This window comes from Cibotium barometz, chromosome 1 (assembly GCF_041138505.1).
Source record: "Cibotium barometz isolate CiBa-2024 chromosome 1, ASM4113850v1, whole genome shotgun sequence".
Lineage (NCBI taxonomy): Eukaryota > Viridiplantae > Streptophyta > Polypodiopsida > Cyatheales > Cibotiaceae > Cibotium > Cibotium barometz.
This window is the reverse complement of record NC_141046.1, coordinates 12734298-12761511: the sequence shown is the minus strand read 5'-3', so window position 1 is coordinate 12761511 and position 27214 is coordinate 12734298. Positions and strand designations below refer to the sequence as shown.

The 27214-nt window shown below is 45.3% G+C and overlaps 1 protein-coding gene across 1 annotated transcript in view; it reads left to right on the top strand.

Annotated features, from left to right (window-relative positions):
* Positions 1 to 26372, top strand: part of LOC147641612 (DNA repair RAD52-like protein 2, chloroplastic) — an 81180-nt gene extending 54808 nt beyond the window's left edge. The window contains exon 4 of the mRNA XM_086794209.1: positions 26050 to 26372. Coding sequence (XP_086650335.1) covers positions 26050 to 26193 — 144 coding nt within the window. The 3' untranslated portion in view covers positions 26194 to 26372. The remainder of the gene's footprint in view (positions 1 to 26049) is intronic.
* The last annotated feature ends 842 nt before the right edge of the window (positions 26373 to 27214 follow it).

Here is a 27214-nt window from a genome sequence, read left to right as displayed (position 1 = left end):
GGAAAAGAAGGCGGAAACGAGGAGGGAGGCGGGGGAGGACGCGAGGCTGAAGGTGGGGGAGAGATGGCGAAGAGGGGCGCAATGAAGGAGGCGGGGGAGAGGACGGAGGAGAAAGCGGCGGACTAGCGGGGGGGAGAGGGGGGCGCGATGGCGAGAAGCAGCGGGGGGGGGGGGGGGGGGGGGGGGGGGGGGGGGGAAGCGGAGCTCGCAGGCGAGGTCGTCAGTCGCAGTATCGCTAAAGCTTAGTTCGACCTATTGCACCTCAAATTTATAGATTTGGGCCTCCCATGAGCTAAAATGGCAAGAGAAGGCTACAGTGACAAGTGGAGAGCCACACAATAGCTGAAGTGACAAGTGTGAGGCCACTTGTCTCACTTTGATCCACTTTCTAACAAGTGTCAGGCCACTTGTCTCACTTTGGTCCACTTTCTTGCCACATGTCCCAATCTAAGAGATGGGTCCTTCCATAAACTTTATCTCTAAAAATATCCCAACTGGTAGACATTCTGTCATAGGCACTTTGCCAACTCTTGGTATCTCCTCAATTCCAGATGTAATGACGCGAACAGAATTTCCATCGGAGTCGGGCCAAAAATAGCAACTCTCCTAAATTTTAGGAGTGTGGTCCTTTGTATTCTAGGATAATCCCCCATTCCCAAAGCTTGTACTTTCCAAATATTTAAACATCCTGGAGTCCACCATACCCCTTTTAGACTGGGAAATGTCCAGGCTGGTGACACAGAGAGAGAGAGAGAGAGAGAGAGAGAGAGAGAGAGAGAGAGAAAAGGGAGTTAGAGATAGAAACTCTGCTCTAGAGAGATGATTGCACAACTCAATGTGTATTGGATTGATTGAGCTGAAGTACACCAAGTACATGCTTTTATAGGTGGCAAACCTTATCTTTTGACGCTTACAAATACCACACACTAATAGGTGTGTGCCACATACCCTATCCACTCATAAGAGTGGTTTCACACACAATTATCTTATCCAAACATAAGTGGTGTTTACACCTATGCAAGTGTTCACACACTCATACATATGAATAAGGTCACACACACACACACAGACACAGGGTGGACATACATATACTTAGCCCTTTTAGAGGCTATACACACGAACACACGTGAAGCTCCAAAATACGCAACAATCAAGTACTCTTGATACAGTGCATTTAAGCAATCTTGGTGCTATAGGTTATTTCACTTGCAGGCGCATAGTTCAGTGTTGGGGTTCTTGCTCTAGCATTTGAGTTTGCAGTACTGTAGTTGGCCTTTTGCATTGTTGAGGAAGTGATGGCACAAGCATAGAATGTATTTGGGGTGCTCACCCTAGAGGACAAGTTGGATGGAACCAACTACTCATTATGGAGTTTTATGATTCGGAATGTGTTGGTAGCCAAAGGGCTATGGCGTATCATGTCTAGTGAAGACACATGCCTACCAACACTTCAGCCAGCTACACCTCCTAGAAATGCTGCACAAAGGGTTGCAAGTGTTGATGTACAAGTTGCAAGCCCTCCTCCTACGCAAGAACAAAGGAGATGGGACTCTTGTGATGCGCTCTCATGACTCTCGTGATGCACTCTCGTAAGGACAAAAATCTGCCTCACAAATTCTTGATGGAGGCAATTATGTGTGCCAGACATGTTTTGAATAGGTGCCCTACGAAGGCTTGGAAGACCATCACTCCTTTTGAGGCCTGGTATGATAGGAAACCTATGGTGACTATCTCAGAATTTTTGGTTGCCATGCATATGTTGTGCCTTCAAAGCTTAGAGGCAAGTTAGATGACAAGGCAATCAAATGCATATTTGTAGGCTGCAGCAATGGTAGCAAGGGATACCGTCTCTACACTCCATGCAGTCAAAGGATTTTTGAGAGGAGAGATGTATTTCTGAAGATTCAGCACAGCCACTTGCAAAGTTTAGCAAACACTTTGAAATTGGTCCACAGGATATATTTGAGTGGCTGATTCCATTGGGCATAGATGGAACATCAGACCAACCGCAAGAAATGCATATTGGACAGCCTATGGGTACTGAAAACCAGCCCCCAAATCAGCCTATTACTACTCATATTGTACAAAGAAACTGGTCAAGAAGAGCGGACAGCCATGCAAGAAGCTAGAACAGTACCTCGTTGGCTGGTTCTTAATTTGCAAGAGCGCAAAATTTCAGCTCCTCTACCTGGGAGGACACAGGCTGGCTCTAGAAGTGCTCGAGAACAGGTAAATGTATTATGCATGAAAACTGTTTGTGATGTAGATGAGCCATATTCATTTGAAGCGGCTCAAGAGAATGAAAACTGGATGGAAACCATGCAGTCAGATATGGATGCTATCCATAAGAACAACACTTAGGGTTTGGTTGACTTGCCTCGAGGCAAGAAACCCACTGGCACAAAATGGGTGTACAAAGTCAAACAGAAATCTGATGATACTATTGACAGATACATAGCCCGTCTTATGGCCAAACGTTATGCCCAACAAAAAGGCATAGACTATCATGAGACTTTTGCACCTACTTCTCAGCTTACGACTATTAGATGTGTTGTTCCATTGGCTGCCCATCATGGTTGGAAAGTGCATCAATTGGATATAAAAATAGCTTTTCTTAATGGGAATTTGCAGGAAGAAGTTTATGTAAGTCAACCTATTCGATTTGTGATGCATGGTCAAAAGGCAAAGTGTGCAAGCTCTGCCAAGCACTTTATGGTCTCAAACAAGCTCCAAGAGCTTGGTATGAGAAAATTCATGCATACTTGACCAGTCAGGGCAACAATAGTCCAACTGAGAGCACCCTCTATGTCAAAGAGGATCATGGTATTTTGATCATGCTCATACTCTACGTGGATGACATGCTTTTGACAAGAACTAATGAGGATGCAATTTCAGCTTTCAAAGCTACATTAAATACCTCGTTTGAAATGTCAGATTTGGGCTTATTGCACTATTACTTGGGCATACAATTTGTGCAAATGGATGAAGGCATTTTTATGTTTCAATCCAAATACATACAAAAACTCCTGCATAAGTTTGGCTTCCAGGATTGAAAGCCTATTTCTACACCTGTAAAACCCAAGCTCAAATTGAGCATGTATGATGGAGGAGAGCCTTATGACATGAGCCTGTATAGCCAGGCAGTGAGCTGCCTCATATACTTGTGCAATACACGCTCAGATATTCAGTTTGGTGAGTCCCAATCAAGCAAATTCATGCACAGCCCAAGGACGAAGCATTGGCAAGCTGTGAAACGCATTTATCGCTATCTTCAAGGCACCATGGATCTTGGATTGTTCTATCCCAAGGGGGCAGTTTGCAGCTCAATGCATACAAACTGGCTTGGTGATTATGACACTTGAAAATCTACCAGTGGGAATTGTATTTTTATGGGCAGTTCATGCATGTCATTGTTAAGTAAAAAGCAACCCAATGTTGCCACATCTACTTGTGAAGCTGAGTACAAGGCAGCCTTCACTAATACAGTAGACTGTGTATAGCTAAAAAGGTTATTTGCAGATCTTTGTGAGTGTCAGCAGACACCCACCACCATACTGACTGATAGTCAGAGTGCTATGGCCGTGGCACGCTTAATATACATGCAAGTACTTCCCCCACTCATGCTCCCAATCGTGTTGCTTCTTGTGAGTTTGTGTGTGCTTCATTGCTATCTATACCCTAACTCTAGCATCCAAGAGGGCCAACAATATTTACACGACACCGACAATTTACTTGATAGTATTGTTTCTTTGGAGGAGTAGGAGACTACACCATAGCCCAGATCGTACACTAGATCGTAGGAAGAAAAGGCTTAGAAATCGCACTCCAAGAGTATATGGTTGCATGGAGGGGCATGTCATTGACAGACACTATGTGGGAGCTAGTTAGTTCCTTACGTCAGCATTTCCCTACCTTTATCATCGAGAACGATGATTTCTAGAAAGGGAAAGAGAATGTCACACTCACAGTAAAACCTCACCCAATCACAAGGGTAAGTGTACCAAGGTGAAAGGTGATCACTGATGAATATGATCTGGTAAGTAAACAGACGTAAGCACCTGTGACGACCCAATGTAGCTAGCCAACACGTGAGGTCAGAAGTCAAATAGGGGTGCAGAGTTATGGCAAGTGGCTACGGACTCATGTTCGTGCTCAGGGGATCCCAAGGAGGACAGGCTCAAGTGAATCAAGTCACTACGTGAATTGGGGCTTGGCTTGGGCTTGGGCTTGGACAAAAATGAAGGTCCTCAAAAGGGTTATTACACTCGCGAGCAGCAGCATCATCATCCCCAGCTTGAGGAGATCTTGGAGAGGCACAGAGCCACCTTCCCACACCCAGGAGATCTGCAAAGCCTTCTACAGGTTAACCCCATGCTCGAATCCTTGATGGCCCCAGCTTGAGGAGATCTTGGAGAGGCACATAGCCACCTTCCCATGCCTAGCGGATCTACAGAGCCTTCCATAGGCTAACCCCATGCTCGATATCCTTGATCGCCCCCTCCTCCTACCAAGGGGTTAGCTCCATAGATTGTATGATGGTGATGGTCCCACTTTGTATCATGTGGCTCAAGTTTGACATTCCTAGCTCATAGCTCTAGTCTTTGTTTTCTTTTGTACCATGATGAGAAAATGAAATTACATGAAATTACACTTTTGGTCTCATAGACCCAATGGGTCCTTTGAAGACATTTAATATAACTTTCTTTCTTTCTTTCTTTCTTTCTCAGCTCTTCTCTCTTAAGGTAAAGTGGATTGCATAAACTCACAGGTTTAAAGAAGGCTTTGTTGCGTGTTACAATGGTCAACTATTGCATGCAACACCAAGCCTGGGAGGAGATCTATCCTATGGTCCTCCGTTCTAGACAAGGAGAGCTTGGAAGGGAGATTGTCTCAAAGGAAAATCTTATGGAACTAGTCATGTAGAGCGCAGTACTTCTCAGAAGGACTGGCAATTGTCTAGGTGGTCTGAATATAGATCACCCCACAATGTGCAATTTTTTGGATTTCTCTTTTAGCCCACATGTGGCTTATGAGAGGAAAGTTAGGTATCCTTGGCTCACACTTGATGATCACAGGAGCCTAAGACACATTCCGGACAATCCGAAAAGTGTGCCGCTCCCAATCGACGTCTGGGTGGAACTTGTGAAACTAACGAATTCCTAGCATTATGTATGCTCCTACAAGAGGGGCAACCATGAAATCCCATAGAAATTATGTGTCCTAGATGATAACTTTAGCACTACAGGCCATCTCAAACTTGATCCTCATGGTCGTACCTGTGCTAAATTCCTCTACCTTCTTGTCTACCAAAGTCAATGGGAGATAGCCCCGTTGAGCGGCTTGTTCCGTAATCGCATCCTTCATACTACCATGTCAAACAAGACGACAACTCTCTCCCCACCTATGTAGCCAAAGGTCTTGAGCAATTCATTGCGCTCATGCTTTGTGTCATGGGTGCCCTTCTGCTTATCTTCGAGCTCCCGACAAACAATGGCTCCAACTTCGTGGAAATGGAAGCCGAAGAACTAGAGGCTTCCACCGGCCGCTAGGAGGGGGGTTTCGGAGATAAATGTTTCGAGGTTTCGAAAGATTCGTCCGTTGCTAAAAAAAGAAACCCATGGGTTTCGATATATATATATATATATATATATATATATATATATATATATATATATATATATATATATATAAATATATAAATATATATATATATATATATATATATATATATATATATATATATGTGCATAGGTCTGAACCATCTGCCAACTGTGAGCATAATCTCACCAATGGCTTGTACTGGATATGAAGAATTGTTTGCACATGTGACCTCCTCCCCTTTTGGGGCAGCTCTAAATGACATGAACAAATCCTTCTTTGATGTAATGTGTCTAGGAGCCCCACTGTCAAAGTACCAAATGACTTGTTTCTCATTCATATTGAGAGACAAGTGCTCCTGTGATGCATCATAACTACATACCAAGAATGCCCAATCATCCTGCACAAAGTGAGCTGAATTCTCAGCCTTTGCTACAAGCATATTGGAGACAAACCTCATTCCTTATTCCTCTTTAGCCTGTCTCTTCCTGCACTCACTAATGTAGTGTCCTCATTTCTTGCAGTAGTGACACCTGCCCTTTTTCTTGGGCTGATCTACATCACTTTTGCCTTTGTTTGATGGCTGTCCAGAATCAGCCTTGGGCAAGGACCTAATGAGGGAACAACTATGAGGCGGATCAGGACTTCAGGATGGGAGTCAAGGCCATCAATCCATTATTTAAGAATTCTTATGCTACCAAAGAGGATTTCAAAGATGTTTTGGAACAGATTGCAGATTAGAGATTTGGTGACTTTTTATGTCATCAAGTAGGGTTTTCTTATGATGCAAACCCAGGTTACGTGTGACACAAGGAATTGAGATGAAGGTAATGGAAGAGTGCCATGCTCCTTCCTTCATGGGGCATAGAGACACCTTGACTACACTTTAAGCTTTGGAGAGCTACTTCTATTGGCCGACTATGAGAAAGAACATTGAACTTTATGATTCAAGAATGTTTGGTTTGTCAGAAGGTCAAGTTTGATCGACAAACACTAGTAGGATTATTCAACCCATTGAACATTCTATGGGAGATTATTGCTTTGGATTTTATCTTTGGATTGCCAAAATCAGGGACTGATGGTATATGGACCTTTCAGATTACTAAGAACAACCATGTATGTCATCGGTTGACCTTTCAAATCATTGGAGGATACATAATACCTTCCATGTCAGCTTATTGAAACCTTATACAGGACTACTCCCAGAGGAACGTGTTTTGGAGGATCCACCAGGGGTGGAAGAGCCAGAACAGATTGAGTTTCATTCTGTGAGAAAAAGAGGAAAGACAGTGGTCAGAAAGTTCCTCTTGGAATTCGAGAATTATTCGCTATTGGATGCGAAATAGATGCCAGAGAAGTACTTCAAGGACTATCCAGATATACTACGAGCTTATGAGGAAGTGGTTCGTCCAGATATATTTGAAGTACAGGTATATCGGCGTCTTGCGAACAAGACAGATTTAAGGAGGAGGGATTGTATCTCTAGCCCTCTTCATTGTATATATATATATATATATATATATATATATATATATATATATATATATATATATAATGAAGAGGGCTAGAGGGATTGTATATATATATATATATATATTTACAATGAAGAGGGCTAGAGGGATTGTATATATATATATATACATATACATATACAATGAAGAGGACTAGAGGTACAAACCCTCTCTTTGGAATCTGCTTATAATGATTACTTGGACATGCTCTAGTTAGGGTGGCAAGGATGCCCGATAGCCCAAGGAGAAAGATTTGTATATGGGAGGCAACGATGCTAGATGCCCATTGATGGCAATGATGCTAGAATGAGATTTGTATATGGAAGGCAACGATGCCAGATGACCCATTGACGGGAACGATGCCAGATATCTTGGAATTCGCAGTTAGGCGGTCATTGCGACCAGATGGCCTAGATGACTGTATTGGACCTTAATGTTTTTAATGTTTTATTGATGGTTGCCCCTAGGCCTTAGTGGCCCCTAGGGAACTTTAATGATTATTAAAGTTGGGGCCCTAGGATAAGTTTGGAGAGGGGGTAACTCCACTTTTGGAGTTGCATGCCTCTCTCACATCACTCTCTCTCTTGCTTTTGGGAATCGTGCAAGTTCAAGCGTGGAGAAGAGGAGAAGAAACGTGGACTGCTGGTTGCTGTGTTTTGTTGGAGTTTTTCTGTGGAAAACAGGCCGTACAGAGCTGTACGACTGCAGGTATAAGTGTACGACTGCGGGTACAGGTGGCGCTGATAGGAAACCGTACTGCAGGTACTGGCGGCGGCTGTTGCAGGTACAGGCAACACAGGCAAGTACGACTGTAGGTACAGTCCTGTACGATTGCTGGTGCAGTGTACGGACAGGGTAGGTACAGGCGGCGCTGGATAGGGCAGGTGCAGGCTGTGTTGACAGGTATAGTCAGCAGGCGGCTGCTGTTGGGTACTGACCAGTTCAGTACAGGCGCCTGTGGGAACCGTACGGACAGGTACAATAGTGTTCTACTGACCTGTACGGGCAGGTACAGCTGGTGGCAGATCTGTTCAGACGTGAACAGTAGAGAACAGTGCATCTCCAGCTGCAGGCTAAGCTTTCCCAGAGTTATCTGATACATCAGACAAGTGGTTGCAAGAAGGCAAGTACAGATTGGTACGATTGGCTTCGCAAGTGCAGAACCACGAGCTGATTTGGTAAGCTCTGAACTTGTTCATCTGTCTTTCTTTCCATTGGCTTATGTCTGCTGCAGAGTTGTGCTATCTGGCCCCTTGTGAGAGGAGGGGTATGGCAGATTGAAAAGGGTGGAAACAGAGATTGGACAGTGAATGTATGTTTGTGCTGAGTTGTGGAATCATGTGCATGAGATATGCCAGATGTATGCTCAAGGCTCTCCTGCTGAATGGTCTTGGCTGATCAGAGGGAAGCACAGAGTGTTGCTTTGAGACACAGATCTGTGTGTGTGAATCCTCTGTGCTAAGAGGTATTGTGGGCTGCCAGATTGGACATACAGGTGTATTCTCTTGGCTGGTTTTGTTGTACTCAGCCTTACATATTTTTGAAATTGAATAAAGAAATACCGCAAGGGGCGCCAAGCTTTGGGGCCAACAAGTGTCGTTCTATTTTCAGATTTGGGGCACTCAAGCTCCAATCACATTTGTTTTATATCTGGACTACAAGTGGAAGGGTGACTGCTAGTCTACCGCACTTTGGTTTCTACCAGAGGCCGGTTTCACTCGGCATGGTTTCCGATGAAACCAGACAAGATAATCCATGAATAGGAGGATGTTTGAATTTCTTTGACTTTGTGTGCTGCTTTTGATGTGTGGACAATGCTTGGATTTATGGCATGTGATAGTCCACTGGGGCTCCAGACTATCTGGCCAGTACCTAGAATACCCAGTAGACGCGAATGATGCATACTTGTTTGTTGGCTAGCTTCTGTCTAGTTTCTGCAGAAGGTAAGTATGCATTTATAAATTATTATATCTAACACATGTGACAGGCCATGAAGATGTACCATCAAGAACAAAGCCATTAGTCAAAGATAAGGCATTGAGATGTTGCCAGATGAGTAGATGATACCGCGGATATGTGGAAAGACCAGATGCACAAGCTCACCAGATGGGGCTAGTACCTTGAAAGATATGGAGATACAAGATGTATTTGGAACACATGGATATACATGGAATATATGGATGTGCTTGAGTTCGCAGATGAGGACAATTGCAATATAAGAGGGAGGGAATGAACTATTTGGCCCTCCTAGCTCTATTTTACATGATGATGTCAGAATACGCAGCAGAGATGATGACCAAATCTGGGAACACGAGCAAACGCAATGCAGAAAAACAGCACGAGAGAGAGAGAGAGAGAGGCGTGTAACTCTGCTCTATATACACAGAAGATCCCGAATATGATTTAAAATGGCCCCCTAACAGCAGTCGGCCTGCTATAGGGCAGCCGACAGGGCCTGAACCTCCACGACCAGCCATGAGGACCAGTTGGCCAGCAGCAGGGTGTCGGCCAGCTCATCTGGGAGGTCATGGACCTGAAGCAACACAAACAGCCACTAGCAGCATGTCCAGATGCAGTCGGCCAGCTTCAGAGGTCCTCCTTCCACCACGGGGCTGCCACCCAAGCCACAGAAAAATAGGGAAAAATGGGGAAAAAATACGGGGAGTGAGGAAAAATGAGAAAACACCTACAAGGGCGGGCACACCCACAACAAAGGCCCTGGTGTCAACATAAAGACAGGAGATGACTTCTAACAGATGAAACCCATGCTTAGACACTAGACAAGTGGAAGAAGACATGGGGACAAGGTTCATAAGGTTTGCTCAAGAAAAAGCACAAGTCCTGGTCAAAAAGCAAGGAAAAGCAAAAAGTCAAACTAGATTGACTGTGAGCCAGGGGCACCATTAGAAAGAGGAGTCTGGGCCGGACCAAAAAGCTAAAAGCCGCTTTTTCAAAAGGCAGCTCTGGGGCCAAAAAGTAAGGTCTTGAAGCTAGAAATGCAAAACAAGAACTTTTAACTAAAGTTGAGTCATATTTTACTATTAAAAAGACCAAAAGCAAAGCAAAAGCATCATTTTTTGCCAAAAAGCAAGGCTTTCCCCAAGTATAAAAGAAGCATGAGCCTCTCTTGAGCATCGAGTTGAATAAGAACCTCTTCATCGTGTTGCCATCGTCGTTGAAGCGCAGAGATCATCTTCTCCATCATCTACTTGATCATGAACCAAATCATGGAATTTTTCATCACTGCCCACTGATTCAGAGTGCCTTCATCAATTGTTGTGCCACGTCATTACCTGTCCATACGACTGTACGGATCCGTACATCCGTACGAAACTGTAGGGGCATCATAGTTGTTATGAGGCGCGTCTCTAACCGTTAGAGGCGTTCGAGCCTCGAGGTGTACGAGTCTTCCGAGGCGTTCGAGGCTTCGTTCGAGGTGTTTGGGCATAGTTGTTTTTTTTCTACCCGTTTCTGACCGTTTGGGATTTGCCTGTTTTTGCTTGTTTTCGTCCATTTGAGTCTCTAGACTCTGGGGCTATAAGGGCCCCTCTAAGCTCTCAAGACTCACACACACTCTCTTTCAAGTCTCTCCCTCTCTCGTACACACTCTTTCTCCCTCCCTTAAGGCTTAAACCTTGCTCAAGGCAGCCGCTCTCTCACACACACTGTCACTCTCTCTCTCACACACACACTCTCTCTCCCTCTCATACACACCGAGGTGACACCCTCTCTCTCCCTCGGGCCTCCATCAAGGTTCTCTTTCACACACACACACACAGAGGGTGCGGAGCGACTGGCTCGCTTCAGAGCACACCAAGGCATGTTCTTCAGGGAGCTGTGGACACCCCCTTCATTGATGTATACCATTTTATACCCCCAGTATGGTACAGGATGGAGCTAGCTAGGTTGCATATCATGATTGTATACTCCATGCATATAGCTTTGCATTCTCCTAGTAGTAGAGCTCCATCCCCTTCACCACTCATTGTACTTATTGCACACCCAGATTCAGCTTTTTAGTTCAGTACTTTTTCATTTTTGTTGGGATGACAGAGGATACTCCATACAGGTACACCGATTTGTCTCATAGGCCGAGTTCGGTCTTTTGGAAGACGTTAATAAAATCTTTCTTTCTTTCTTTCTTTCTTTCTATCTATCTATCACTATCTATCTGTATATATCTATCATTATATATATATATATACCTAGATGAATCCAGGAACATACCCAAATTCACCTTTTAGGAACGTGCATGTTATATACTCATGGTAGTCAACCCACAAGACTATATAACTATCAACTCCATGGTACTCATGTTATATATATATATAATATAACAGACGTACGTCTCTAACACGCCTCTAACGTCTCTAAAAAATACGAGTCTTTCGAGGCACCTACCATACCTGCCTCATACCAAACGCCTTTGACGCCTCTAACAACCCTGATGGGCATGTGCGGAGTTGTACGGACTGAAAATTTCAAAAACCCTAAAACCGCTCCTAAAATCCTAAAAGCTATTTTTCGGAGGTTTTTATTGCTCGAAAACCATTAAAACAAGTTTTATATCATTTTTCTTGCCAGAAAGAGCTTTTCCATGGTTTTCTTCATCAACAAGTCTGCAAGAGTTGTGGAGATTACTCATGGGATGAGCGAGCGATTCTTGGACTTGGACTTGGACTTGGACTTGGACTTGGATTGGAACTAGAACTTGGACTTGGACTAGAATTTAGAATTTGAATTTGGACTTGGAACTTGGACTTGAAATTAGACTTGGATGTGAACTTGGACTTAGATATGAACTTGGACTTGGATTTGGATTTGGATTCATTGGATTTGGTATTAGCCCGGTGAGAGATACTTGTGGATCATCCTCGTGTTCTCGGCATGAGAGATCTCGTGCCTAGACATTGACATCGACATCGACTTGGATATCGACATCAGAGATCTCGTGCCTAGACATCGACATCGACTTGGATATCCTACTAGCCCCTCTCAAGTTCATGATGTACAGCCATAGATGAAGAAGATGAGCTTGGGCTATCAACAATTTTCTTCTCAACATCTCTCTATATCTTTCTCTCTTGGAAACGTGGTTGAGTCTGTCTCACGGCACGCCATGCTGGGCTTGCAAATGAAATGTTGGTGAAGATTCACTCTTTGTGAGCCGCATGTGTAGTTTTCAGTTGGCTTGTGCAACACCCTGTGCTGTTGCTACACTGCTTAGCTCAACCCGTGTAGAGCCAAAATCTCTCACCAGCTGCCCGTACGGTGCCGCCTGCTATCGTCGGTTGCCACCGCTTGTTGCTGCCTATTGTAGTGCTAGCTACCTGTTGTTTCCTCTGCTGGCTGCTGCCACCGCCTGTTGTGCACTGCTACCGCTTGTGCTGCTGCCGGCTTTGCTGATGCAACACTTGAGGTGCATTGCTTGCGCTTGCTTTGCTGCTTGTTAGCACCGCTTGGTACCCACCTTAATAGCCACATCATGTGCAGGGTTGAATGTGTGTGCTGCTTTGTGTAGTGCCGCGTGAGACCTCTTATGCAGTCCCGACTCAGCGCCTGAGTTGTAAGCTTTTGTGCCTCCTCAACAGCACCGGCAGGTGCTCGTTAGCCGCTTGCTTCACCACCTTAGTAGCACCAACGTCATAGGATCGAATAGGACCACAGGTCGCACAGGAACGAACCCCTTTGATACCAAATGTTGGAAGAGTGAGCAATGGAAGCAATCGTCTAGAGCAGCAGAGCTACCACATACATAGTCGTAGGTCCACAAATAAGAGCAAGCAGAGGTTGGCGGTGGAAGCTCACGCTAGAGTCGTGAGAGAATCTCATTACAATCAAAGTAAAATGTGCCCCCTACATCCAAGGACCAAGGGGTCCAACTATAAGATGCCATGTGTCACCGTAAAGTATACATGGGACACTAAGGTATAAAAAACCCAAAACAAACTAAGTGCCTAGTGCCTAGCATTAATAAATTCCTAACTCCTACATACATGTCTACTACAAAATGTATGTCTCCTACAAGACCACTTCGTACCAATAGCCTGCTTGCTGAAAGGCAAGTCAACTAATTCCCAAGTGCTATTTTTCAAAATGGAATCATATTCCTGTGCAAGTAGAAGCAAATGAGAGCATGATGCACAAAATGCCCAGATGTATGGCGAGAACTAGCACATGTTTGCCCTGCCAAAGAAGCTACTACATTGCTGTCCCACAAGGTTTGCAACAGCCAAAGAGGCACCACTGATTCAGCTTGCTGAATCTTTGACTGCATCATCAATGTCTGTGGGATCAATGGATGCAACATCTGGCATAGCTGGTTGCTGATTTACAGCCTCTTTGGGCTGATTTCCAGCTGTACGAGGGGAGAAGAGTATCAAAGAGATCATGTGAGCCAATAGTTTTTCTGTTTCTGCATTCAAGCAAGGGCTGAGATGAATTTTCCCCCACAGACCACGTCTTGACTAACCATAATCTGTTGAGACGCAAGATGGTAGAGACGGCACCCTTTATTCTTTGCACTATAGCCCACAAAAATACATTTCACTGCCTAGTCATCAAGGTTGGTACGGTGTTGCTCAAGCACAAGAGCATAAGCCAAGCAACCAAAGACACGCGTATGAACTGCATATGGCTTTCTATCATGCCAAGCTTCGGAAGGAGTGATAGTCTTCAAGGCTTTTGTTGGACACCTGTTAAGTATATATGCTGCACATGCCACACACAACAACTTCCAAAACTTGTGACGCAAACTTTGGCCTTACCATACAACGTGCCATCTCCATGAGAGACCTATTCTTTCTCTCCGATACACCATTTTGCTCTTGTGTATAAGGCACAATACATTGGTGTTGAGTGCCACTTTTTGACAAGTATGCATTAAACTCTTTCGACATGTTCTCTCCCCCTCTATCTATATGAAGGGTTTGCACTTTGCAACCTTGACACATTTTCAGCCATGTGCTGAAAGTGCCTAAAGCACATAAGCACCTTTGATTTTGTCTTTTTTGCATAGACCTAGCTGAATTTAGAAAGATCATCAATGATCGTGACAAAGTAGAAGCATCCTCCAATAGATGGTGTCTGCATCGGACCACATACATCACTATATATAAGCTACAATTTCTCGGCAGCCCTCACTGAACCATCTTTGGGGAATGATGTGCGATGCATTTACCGAATATGCAACCCTCATAGACATGCTTGACGGGTGCATCAAGTGGTGGCAAAGCTGAAACCATGTCATGCCTGTAGACTTCCGATTTCCAAAGTTTAAGTGACCAAACCGAGCATGCCATAGCTCAACATCTATCATCCTGGCAACTCCAAGTGCATCATGTGAAGCTCTTTCATATACATCAAGCTTGTAGAGACAATGACATAGAGTGCCGGATGCAACTAAGACATCTCCATCATTGCAATCATGTACAATGAATTTGTCATCAAAACGGACAACTAGTACAGATCCAGCAATGGCCGAAATTGATAGGAGATTCTTCTTGATCCCTAGCACATGCAATGCATTTGAGAGCGTGATTGTCCCACCATTGGCGGTAGTGAGCACAATTGTTTCCAACTTCTACAGCATAAGAAGAGTGTAACACTACGTCCCTTGGGTACATCTCCCAATGAGGTAAATAAATGGTGTTGTCACGTAATGTGCTTGGTCAAAATATCATACATGAGAATATGTCTTTGATAGACATGCATCATGTAAAGAAGGGTCATAGCTACACTGAACCTAGAATGCCCAATCGTCTTGAGCATAGCTAGCTGTTTCCTTCTTTTTATCACTACGTGTTGATGAATCAGCCACCATAGACAATTTGAAGTCTTTCTTCTCCTTTTCCTTAGCAAGCCTCTTTGTCATGTGCACAAAGTGTATCTACTGTGTGCAACACGCACACAAGAGTAGCTTCGAGGCTTGGGGTAGCTTGGAGCTAGGCAGGCTGATTGGCGAGTTGGGCTAGGGATGGATGCCCAAGTGTGAACGCCCGGTGACCTGCCAAGAGCCTATAAAAGGGTGGCCAAGGTCAGTTAGTTGGTCAGAGTCTCGCGAGTCTTTGCTAGAGCTCTACGGTCAGGAGCCTGGATCTAGTGCATACGTGCACCGGCTTCATGCAGCGGAGGCCGGCAACAGTCTCGAGGCCCGTGAGGGTAGCTCCGTGGCGGTATGGGACGTCATGGAGTAGAGATTGGTTGGTGGGTCTTGCTAGTTAGCTCAGCTCGTGGCTCGGTGGGGAGACTTGTGGGTTTTGCCCATAGCTGTCATGGCTGGGTGGTGAGTTAGGCTTGCACCCCCTTCAAGTTTTATGGCTTTGTTTTGCAGGTTTCGGGTCTTGTTTCAGGATTGCTCTACGAGGAGACCCTTGGGGATTTGACAATGGTATCAGAGCATGCCTCGAAGAGCATGCAAGTTGGTAGGTAGAGAAGGAAGAGGTCAAAGAAAGAGGTATGAGTTCGAGATGATTGCTGTTTTTTCATTTATACTACTGTTTTTTTCACAAATCAGCGTATGGTTTCTTGTTTGCATCGTTGGAACCTGAGTTGGGTTATGGGTCGGTTTGGATTGCATGTGAAGTGTTGTTTTTTGGCAAGGAGAGAAGCAAGTAGAGATAGTCGGCTGTGAATCAGCAAGCAAAAGAGAGGGAGAGAATGCTTATCGATTGTGCGTTGGGAAAAGGCTGGCGCAGCCAAGCTTGTCGGTGAGTGGCGTGCAGTTGGGCGGTGTTTTTTTTAACTCCAATGCTGTTCGCAGGTGACAACGAAGACGTTCACTGCAGTCGACGGGTGGCAGTGTTTTTCTTACTCCGCTGTTGTTCGTAGGTGACAGCGAAGACGTTAACTGCAATCGACGGGTGGTGGTTTTTTTTTTACTCCGCTGCTGTTTGTAGGTGACAGCGAAGACGTTCACTGCAGTCGACGGGCAGTCAGAACACGGCACTTTTTTCAGCCCATGTTTTTTAGCGACACGTTGCTTTCTTGTTTTTTTTTTGGAATCTTATGCTTTTTTCAAAAAACATAGCAACCGAAAAGAAAACGCATGTAAAAAAAAAACAAAGGTAGCGTGTTTTCAAACACGACTAACGTGTTTTTTTAGCGTGGCTTTTAAACGCCTTATGCATGGCTTTTACAAAAGCCATCTTGCATGGTTTTTTTTAATTAAAAAAAAAACAAGGAGCTTTTGGGGTTTTATAAAAAACGCCTAGTGTGGGCTTCTAGCAGCACATCTCCTGGAGTTCTCTTGCATCATCTGCCAGGATTCTCTCTCACTTTCCAACTTTTCCACTTCGCGATATCGACCCAAGCTTCAGAGTTGGAACCTGCTTCCGAACACGAAGACTTGCTGGCTGCCGAGGCCACCGATGGCGATCTTTTCAAAGATTTCGTGACTAAATCTGATTTTCGGGAGTTTGAAGTTACTTTCGAGGCTTCTTTTATGGAGCATCAAGCACAGGTTGTTGCACAGATGAAGACTTTGCAAAATTTCATTTCTTTATTGACCACTATCCTGTCTACTCTCTCTGGCATGGATACCTTGGCGTCTGCTTTAGGCTCCAATATCACTCTGGAGCAGTTTGAGGGCGAGCAAAAGATTGTGGACACGTGGCTACATAAGTGGCAGGTCCACTTCTAGTTTCATCCATATGGCGATGACAAAAAGATTCGATTTGGGGGGGGGGGGGGGGGGGAGAGAGCAGGTTTCCTCTCGGGCAAGACCTTGCTCTGGTGGAAAGAACTCAAACCTAAACCAACAACCTGGACACAGTTTGAAGAAGTCTTTAAGAAGTAGTTCCTCAAGAAGGAGGATGACTACGACATAGTTGCTCAATTTGCCAGTTCGACCATGATCTCACAGTACCTCACTTATGAGGTCTATCTCTAGAAATTTAGAGACTTGCAGATGAAAGCTATGAAGATGGATTCTACTACTCATTTGGGTTTCTTCGTAGCAGGATTACCCAACTCGTACCGTTTACAGGTCAAGAATAACAAATGCAAAACTTTGGACGAGGCCATTCACTTTGCGCGTATTTATGATGGTACGATGGTCTCTTTTAAAACCAAGCCCATAACCGAGCAGGGGAACAAGCACAAAAGAAAGTTCTGTGCGCCGATGACTAGCACGATAGAAGGAAATTCTTCGGACCAACCTTCGAAGAATTCTACTTCGACTCCAACGAAGAAAAACCTTCTCCTCAAGGCTTTGAAGCTCAAGGAGAGATGTTGCTTTATTTAGACACATGCGTAACGAGTGCCCGAAGAAGATGGATGCTAAGACCAACGCAGGACCCAAGACAAAGGCAGTTGTCTTTAACAGGTACTTCAGTTAATGTCCTTTCTCGCCTTGTTCATGTTTTGATTGTTTGTTCAATAAGGTTTTCAGCTTGCACGATCTTCTCCGAGTTTATGGAGAAGTGAATGGCTATAGAATCCACATTCTTTTGGATCCCGAAAGCTCAGACAACTTTGTTAATTACAAACTTGTGCAGAAATTGGGTCTAGACACGACGCCTAGCGATCATACCTATGAGATACACCTACTTGCGGGTCGGCAAGTGTGGGATCGAAAGGTGGAGAAGCTACTGATCCGGATTCAGGACTAGAGAGATATTTTGGAGTACTATGTTATGCACCTAGAGCATATAGACTTGCTATTAGGGATTGAGTGTTTTAAGATCCTTAAGGTCCAGATAGATTGGTTTAGTCATTCTTTTTCTTTTGAACATAGGAACACCTAGTTTTGTATCCAAGGTGATTGTATACATCCCTCTCATGGACCTCTTGTAAATACGTTTGATTTTGGAAATATAATGGACTCTTCTTTGTATATTGCTTTCCAGTGTGTCTTGATTCCACTTTCTTCATTTCTCATACCTACTATGAATGTTAATGAATTCAGTGTGTTTGAAAGCAAAGAATTAAAGAAGTTACTTGACTCGTTTTAAGATGTATTTCCTAAGGAGCTGCCATCGAGCTTACCACCCGAAAGGGCAGTGGATCATCGTATTGATCTAGTTCTTGGTGCTCAACTTGTTAGCATTCTGCCTTACAGGATGAGCCAGGTTGAGGAAGATGAGTTGGCTTAACAACTCGTAGATTATTTGAGAATGGCCAGATTCGTCCAAGTAAATCACCTTTGGGGTGCGCCTGTGTTACTTAGGAGAAAGAAGGACAACACCGGGGGATTGTGTGTAGATTACAAGAGATTGAACAAAGTGACAGTCAAGAACCGCTATCCTCTCTCTAGATCAGATGACTTGATTGACCATTTAGTAGGAGCGAAGTATTTCACAAAGATAGATTTACGTACTGGCTATCACCAGATACGTATTCATGAAAGGCACGTCGAACGAACCATCTTTTGGACTAGGCATGGCCATTACGAGTTTCTCGTATTATCTTTTGGGTTGACCAATGCTCCAGCCACTTTCGAGCAAATGATGAACGATCTTTTTCGTGAACATTTAGAGAAGTTCGTGGTGGTGTTCTTGGACGATACTTTAGTATACAGTCGTACTCTTGAGGATCATGTTAGCCACCTCACGATTGTCTTGACTATTTTAAGACAGAATCAATTGTATGCTAAATTTAGTAAATGTGAGTTTTTTATGACAGAAATCATTACTTGGGACACAAGATCACATGAGATGGGTTGAGCATTGACTATGATCGAGTCCAAAAGGTTTTGGCTTGGCCGATACTGAAGATGGTGAGACAACTTCGTTCTTTTCTAGGTTTTGTTGTTTTTCTTCGGAAATCTGTGTGGGAGTACTCTCAGCTCACACTACCGATGACCGACTTGTTGAAAGGTCGTGGATGTAAGCCGAATCAGCCTATCTCTTGGAATAACAATTTGGATATGGCCTTCAGACTTTTGAAAGATAAAGTCAAGGAAGCTCCTATCTTAGCACTACCCGATCCTAGTCAGCCTTATATTCTTGAGACTGACGCGAGTCAATATGCGATCGGTGTTGCTCTATTCCAAGATGGTAGACCTGTTGCTTTTGAGAGTCGAAAGCTGGACGACACTCAATCTCATTGGCCAACCCTTGAGAAGGTACTTTATGCTGTCATTTACGCTCTCAAGGTTTGGAGGCATTATTTATATTGCTCCAAGTTTGTGGTATTGATTGATCATCAGTCAATCAAGTATGTGTGTGATGAGGATGATTTGAGAGGACAAAAAGTTAGATGGGCAGAGTTAATGCAAGATTTTGATTTTGAGATACGCTATCGAAAGGGGTCCATGAATAGTGTAGCAGATGCGCTTAATTGGATCAGAGAGGTGAATACTTTGTCGTTCACCGAGATTTTCACTGACTTATTTAAGTCATTGAGAGGGCTTTGCAGGACTGATAGTTATTTTAGTCTATATTGGCAGAGGATCCAAGACGCGAGCTCATTGATTGACCAAGACTCAGTGACTGAGCAGCCTACCATTTAGGCTGCGGGAGGCCAGCGGATGATTCGGAATAGTTTACTGTTCTGTAATGACAAAATTTGTGTATCACAGGCCCCGTACATTAGGTCCAAGATTCTTAAGGAGTGTCACGACACTCCTTCTACTGGACACCCCGGGTACACAAGACATTAGCTTTAGTTAGACACACTTTCTATTGGCCAAAGATGAAAGGGTATATAGAAGATTATGTCCTCAAGTGTTAGATTTGTCAAGCAAATAAAGCTGAACGCTTTCGACACGCTAGAATGTTGCATCCTTTGCAAATCCCAGGTATTTCCATGGATTTTATTACCGGATTACCAAGAACACGTCAAGGCCACGATTCTATTTGGGTTGTGTTGGGTTGTGGTAGACCGCTTGACAAAGATGGCTAGATTTCTACCTACACGGAAGACTGTTACAGCTACGCAATTAGCAAGGCAGTTTATCGAGCAATTGTTTAGACTGTATGGTTTACCGCAAGACATAGTCAGTGATAGGGAGTTTACAAGTGACTTCTGGAGGCTTGTTTTTGAAAAGTTGGAAATAACTTTGAATCTGAGTTTCTCATATCATCCTCAATCTGATGGCCAGACTGAAAGGGTGAATCAGACTTTGGAGGACATGCTATGTGCATATGTCTCCAAAAGACAGGGTTCATGGGAAGATTATCTTTCTATGTTAGAATTTGCATACAATAGTACGAAGCATATGAGTACCTGTTTTAGTTCTTTTATGCTTATGTATGGATTTCAACCTAGATCACTTGCTACCGTGGGATCTATTAGAAGCGCTTAAGACAGAGACATATTTTATTCTAATAGACATCGTTTACCGTGAGAGTTCTCTGAAAGAACGATGGTGTATTTGTGAGTTCTGAAAGATTTTGAGACTTTACGGACAGGCCGATCTTCGAAATTATCCCCTAGATACTCTGGACCATTTCGGGTTACATGCCGGATTGGTTCATTTGCATCTGTTTGCTACTCATGGAATACAAGATAAAGTGGAAGAATCGTGTTGAGGAGGACACTACATGGGAGACATTGACTACCCTTCAAAGGATTACCCTGAGTTTTTACTGAGCTTAGGAGTGAGCTCTTAGAGGAAGGGGAGTATGTCATGTGCACAGAGTGTATCTACCGTGTGCAGCACGCACACAAGACTAGCTTTGAGACTTGGGGTAGCTTGGAGCTAGGGATGGATTGACGAGCGGGCGCCCAAGTGTGTGACGCCCGGTGATCGGCCAAGAGCCTATAAAAGGGTGGCCAAGGTCAGTCAGTTGGTTAGAGTCTCGTGAGTCTTTGCGAAAGCTCTGCGGTCAGGAGCCTGGATCTAGTGCAGACGTGACCTGCTTCATGTAGCCGAGGCCGGCAATAGTCTTGAGGCTTGCGAGGGTAGCTTCATGGCAGTATGGGACGTCATGGAGTAGAGATTGGTCGGTGCGTCTTGCTAGTTAGCTCAGCTTGTGGCTTGGTGGGGACATCCAAGACTAGTGGGTTTTGCCCACAGCTGTCATGATTGGGTGGTGAGTCAGGCCTACACCCCCTTCACGTTTTATGGCTTTGTTTTGCAGGTTTCGGGTCTTGTTTCAGGATTGCTCTACGAGGAGACCCTTGGTGATTTGACACTCTTCCTGGCATTCATTGATGTAATGAATTGGCTTGCAATAGTAATTACATTTTTTTTTGGGGGAAAAACGATCCTTCTATTAGTTAATGAGAAAACGCCATAAGGCTACAAAGCTCATCTCACAAGGAGGGATAGTAAACACAGTGAACACCGGAGCTCCACCCCCGTGGCTGGCCGCTCTCTGGGGGGGGGGCTACCTAGTAGTACATGCGGGAGGTGAGAAGAGCCAAACTGGAGGCCTGTAGTGCCAAGTGACATCCTCGCCCCTCGCGATGAGAAAAGGGCCAGGCTACCAAGTGCGGAGGAACGCCTTGCGGCGACCTCTCATGCGATCCGAGTCGCCCTGAAGTTTCCCCCAGTGTCCTCTCAAGGTGTGAATGATGTCCACCCAGAGGGCCTGTATGACCTCCGCCGGTGGAGTCGCCTGGCGGTCTATGGCCTCCCTGCATCGGGCTCTCCATATGTGCCAAGCCGTCATGCTGCTGATCATCTCCCATCTGTGCCCGTCCCCCTCCTGGGAGACTGCCGAAGAGAAGTCTGGCGTCGGAACCACCGCCATCGCCCTGTCAGAGACCTGGATGGTCACACTACCAGGGACGTCCTCGTATCCAAGGGCCGGGCCACTGTCCGTGGCCCAAGCCACCGCACCCCACGTCACCATCATCTCACCTGGCGAGCCTGCAAAAACCATCCTGAGAGCGCGCTGCGAGACCTGCTGTGCCTGTGGGCAATCCCATAAGCAGTGCCGCTGCGACTCCTGTGCATGGCCGCACCGAGGGCAGGACGCTGGGTGTCTGCCAAAAGCTAGCCAAGCCCCCACAGCCAAGCCAGTCCTCTATGCGCTGTAAGCCAGAGAAAAAGCGTCACGTTCCGGGGCCAGAAGCTGGCCCAAAGGCGCTGCCAGAAGTCCCTAAGGAAGGCAGGGGAAAGCCCCTGTCGTCGCCAAAGCTCGGCCGCCGCCGGGGTGCCCGCTATCCTGTGCCTCTGGATCCGCCGCCCCAGCCTCGCTGTGTACTGAAAAAAGGGGGTGCCTGGGCTGGTAGGGGCCGAGTAGGGATCTCGCCAAAGCCACTCGCCTGGATCCCATTGAAGGCGAATAAGAGGCCTGCTGTCCCAAGCCCATAATCTCCAAGAATAGTCCTCCCCTATCGAGGCCGGTGAGGGGTCTACATGCCACTGTCTCTGGTGAAAGCCGACCACCCGCACCCTCTGAAAGATACAACCCTGGAACTCATCCAAATCTAGTCGGGTCCTCTGAAGCTGGCCTCCCTCTCCCACCTCGAAGGTGAGTGGGGCGACTCTCTCTGCTGAGCCGCAGACCGCTAGAAGGATCTCATGCCGAGTAAAGACGCCCATCCACTGTGGAGGTGGAGGGTCCTGTACTGGAGTCCGCCACTCCCGGGGGATGGCCGCCTCAATGTCCTGCCTCATCAACTCTCTGCCCCTCATCCCGCTGTGTCTCCTCTCCTGAACCTCTATAGGCAGCTGCTGAAAACATATCCAGTCGTCTAGGGATTGGGATGGGCCGGAGCTCAACGGGCCCCACGACACGTGAGATCGTGATCCAACCATATGACCACTGGGAAGTTGGATCAAGGGGTTCCAGATCAATGGCTGCCTCTCAGGCGCTCCTCATCGGTGCCCGGGGGAGTCTGGAAGAGTGACGGCCTCAGATGCTCCCAGGCCCTCAGAAGGCTAGCTGCAAAACGCTCCTCGAAGCCAAGGCCCACTCCTCTGGATCGCTGCTCTGTAATGGGGGTCCAGGGGCCGCTAAGAGAAGGAGTGCGGCTGAGAATCCTGGAAACAAGAAACTCCTTCCACGGCTCAACGCCTGGTAGGAGGCCACGAACCACCAACTTGCCAAGCAAAGCTCGGCTCTGACAAATAGGATCAACTATGCCCAGGCCACCTCTCTCCCTCGACTGAGTGATCACAGCCCATGCCACCTTGGCCCTGGCGGGCCGCCCGTCGCCACCGGACCAAAGAAAGTTCCTGATGAGCCTCTGCACCTGGCCAATGCACGCCCGAGAGAAGGCCCAGCAAGAAGTGATGTACCACATGGTAGCAAGCAGAACCTGGTTGGCCACAACCACTCGGCCAGCCAGAGATAAACGAGCGGTACTCCAATACAGAAGCTTCTTCCGAATGCTCAGAAGAAGGGGGGCTATCTGCTGCTCCGGAGATATGTCAATGCCCACATAGCATCCCAAATAGCGCACTGTAGTGCCGGGGGGCAGCCACTGAAACCCTTCAACTGGCCTCCAAGTCGGGGGGGGCACAGAGCTGACCCACAACCCACAAGACTTGTGCCAGTTGATCAAAGCGCCCGAAGCTCTGCAAAACCTGTCCCCTCCCCTCCGTGAAGATAGACAGCAGTGTCATCCGCAAACTCCGAGTCTAGGAGCTCCTCCGAGGTGCGGATGGGGAGCTGGAGGCCCCGCAAACCTGTATCCTGTGCCGTCAAGAAAGATTTTCCCTTCTTCTTGGGTTTCTCACTGTCCCCTTTGTTTGTAGCTTTGCCAGAAGAGGTGGCAGATCCACCTTTTGGCTTTATAGCCATTGGCACCAGATGCTTTACCTTTGTCTTTGCCATAGGCAGGAAAGGCATGATCCCCAATCCTGATGCCAGGCCTGTTCACTCCAGATTGCTCCTCTTGCAGGAGTAAGGACACCAACTCATTTTTTAAGCAACTTGAGTCTCTTGGAAAAATAGTGATATGATTCAAGTAATGCATTGAGGATAGAAGAGACGAGAGAAGGATTTGGTACGATTTCATCAATGTTTGCAAGCTGCTCTCAAAGGTCTTTCACCTTCGTTATGTATTCATCCATAGAGTTCTCATTCATATTTAACATGTCCAACTGCTTGTTCAAGTAGGCAATACGTATCTCGTTGTGCACCTGACACATGAGCGGATATGAGGAATGCTGCTCCTCTTCACTGAGAGGGCAGTGAGTGCATGGGCCTATGCATCCTTTGGCATCCCACTGTCATTGATCCACAGTAGGAGGTTTGGGTGCCTTAGCCGCAGATCCAAAAGTAGCTTTGTTACCTGTAGCAGAAGTGGCGAGAGAGGACGGGCCTCTTCACTAGAAATCATGACCCATAGGCCTTTGGCAACCAGCACGTGCCTCATCATGTATGCCCACCATGGGTAATTTGTCCCATCCACTTTGTCCTCTGCAGTAAGCATGCCAAGAACATCATTGCCTGCCATAATAACCTACAAAAAATTCTGTGTTCCACACATTGCAAAGCCAATGTTCACTTCACAACTTGGATGGCTGCTAGGTGGCCCACTGATGGCTGAAACCTGCAAATATAATAAAAATGCAAGTGTAGGGATAGAGCTTACTTGTCAATTGTTGATTTTGAAGGCGTTTGAGGTCAATTTTGCGAAACCCCAAATCTTGCGTGCACAATAGCTTTAATTGCATGAAATCGAAAAAGCCCCAATCCGTGTGGGCTACAGAAATGCTTCAGCAAGTACAAGCGGGTATTGCAGGTAAAGGCAGATGATACACATGTGCATGAACAGGTACACTTGGATGCAGGTACTGCAAGTACAAATAGTACGAACGACAAGTACGGCAGCTGCACGTGCGTCGCTTGGGATGTACAAGCAGGCATGGATGTCGTGTGTGTACGAACAGGTACAGGTGTCATGCGTGTACGGGATTTATGGCGGCATAGAGTGTATGGATGGTGGAAAAATGTACGCTCAAGGTAGAATCAACTTGGAGCTCTGATACCAAATATTGGAACATGCAGGTTAGGGTTAGCAACAGCAAGACACTCACAGTAGGGCTCAAACAAAGTGAGAAAGAAAGAAATATTTTATTAACGTCTTCCAAAAGACCGAACTCGGCCTATGAGACAAATGGGTGTACCTGAATGGGGTATTCTCTGTCATCCCAACAAAATGAAAAAGTACTGAGAGTGAGAGTGAGAGGCACACAACTCGATGATGATTACCAAGTAGAATGAGTGGTACAAGGTACAAAGGGTACATCACAAATGATAAGTGTTAAGAGGGTGCTCACATGTACGTGGGAAAAAAACTTCCTAAAGAGGGAAAAATATTTCTCACAATGAGGTAGATTATGGTTGGGTCTTCTTGTGTGTGAGTCAAGGGTTCTCTGTGCCCGGGATGTCCCCCAAAAACTGAATTAAATAATCCTTGTTTTTTGGGTAAACTGGTGTAGGCTGTCACGAGTGGTCAAGCTCTTATATCAGGCCTGACATGAGAGTTTAGGTGTTGGTGTCGTTGTCTCTTTTGAGCACATGATACAGTCTAGAGTCCATGGCTATTGAAAGTCTCTTAGACAACACCTCCTTCATCCGGGGGGGGGAGGTGATGGTGGTTTATTGGGATATGGGGCTCAGTAGGTGTGAACACTCCCTATGTGTGTGGATATGATAAGTGTGCTATGTGTCTTCAGTTCAATGTGTGTGATTTCTATGGGCCAAAAGATACGGCTTCAAGCCTACAAAAGCATGTACTTGGTGAAGGTTTAACACATCAATCAAATCATCACTGAGTCGTGCAATCTAGCTCTCACTTTACAGCTTTGTCATCTCTCTCTCTCTCTCTCTCTCTCTCTCTCTCGCCCGTCTAGCCATCACCCTCGTACCATGTAACCAACAGTTTCCTTGTTTTGCTCACATGAGACACATGAGATTGGTAAGCCGTTTAGGTGTTAGGAGGTCTTGTAGGATTCTTTGTAAGTTTCAAAGCCTTGTGCAGTAGCTACAGTTAACGGGATTGATAAAGATGATTTGTTTCAAACATTTATAATGCAACAACATGAAAATCGATACACTCATGTTCATAACTGCTGTTGACACTTTTTTCACAGGCATTTCGTGAGGCCTCGGGTACAGTGTATACGGCCGAAGCGAAAACCGAGGATCCCACTCAGCAAGCAGAAGCAATGGCTTTTGTTCGAGCATGTGCAAGGTTTGGGCTAGGGCTGTATCTTCATCATGCAGAAGAGCATTGATGATAGTTAATGTGCAGAATGCGTGCCAACACTACGGGTGTTTTCAATGTGTACTGGAGCTAGAATGAGTTTGCAGACTGTAATTTTGAGCTTATTTTTCATAGAACTTTTTTATGTCATGTCTATTCTGATGCATACATGATAAAAAGAGGAACACTTTCCTTAGCTTTTTTTTTAAATTCCTTTGCAAGAATGGGTGTTGATATTCACAACTTTAAAATCTCCTAGAAGACTGCAGAAACGAGTTTAAAATCCAAGAAAAAAAATAGATTAACAGAATACTGAACAACTAGTTGGGAGGTAATTTATATGAATGGTAAAGTCGTGAAAGGCAACAAACAATAGAAAGCAACCCATGGAAGCTCGCGTTCGTAAAGAAACAGATTGGTTTTGGAGGTTATGCCAATAAGTGCTGGACTAGAGAGTGGCAATATTGGTCTCAACCGTGTAATATGAAGTGTGGCTCAATTGTTCCCTTAATGAGGCTATGTTGGTCCTAGTTGTTTACTTCGTATCACATCACAGTGGGCTTTATTGACCATATAGATCCAACCGTGTAATGTGTCTTTGTTGAGAGGAAGTGGTTGTGCATCATTTTGTATTGCTCTTATATGAAAAGGGCATGGAAGACACATCATAGTAAAGCGATAGTGTTTTATTTTCTCTACTTCGCACTTTTTCTAGATATGTTTATATAAATTGAGGAATTTGTGAAGTGAGTACTCTTTTTTTCCTAAGTAGGGAATTTACAAAAGCTCATTGTGATATGTTTCAGCCAATGCACTAATTGCCTACGAAGGGGTATGGACCCTTGATGGCAACCATATAGAGAGATCCTCGTTGTTAGATAATATTCCTGTTGCATTGTTGGTACTTTGCTTACAACCTTTCTCTCCCTCTTTCTCTCAATCTAGGGATGGAAGGCCTAATCCTATTCTAGCCACTAATCGGGATCTCGTACTAGTTTGAGAAACCTATTACTAGGGAGGTTTGAATTGTAACACTTGAATAGAAGAGCACT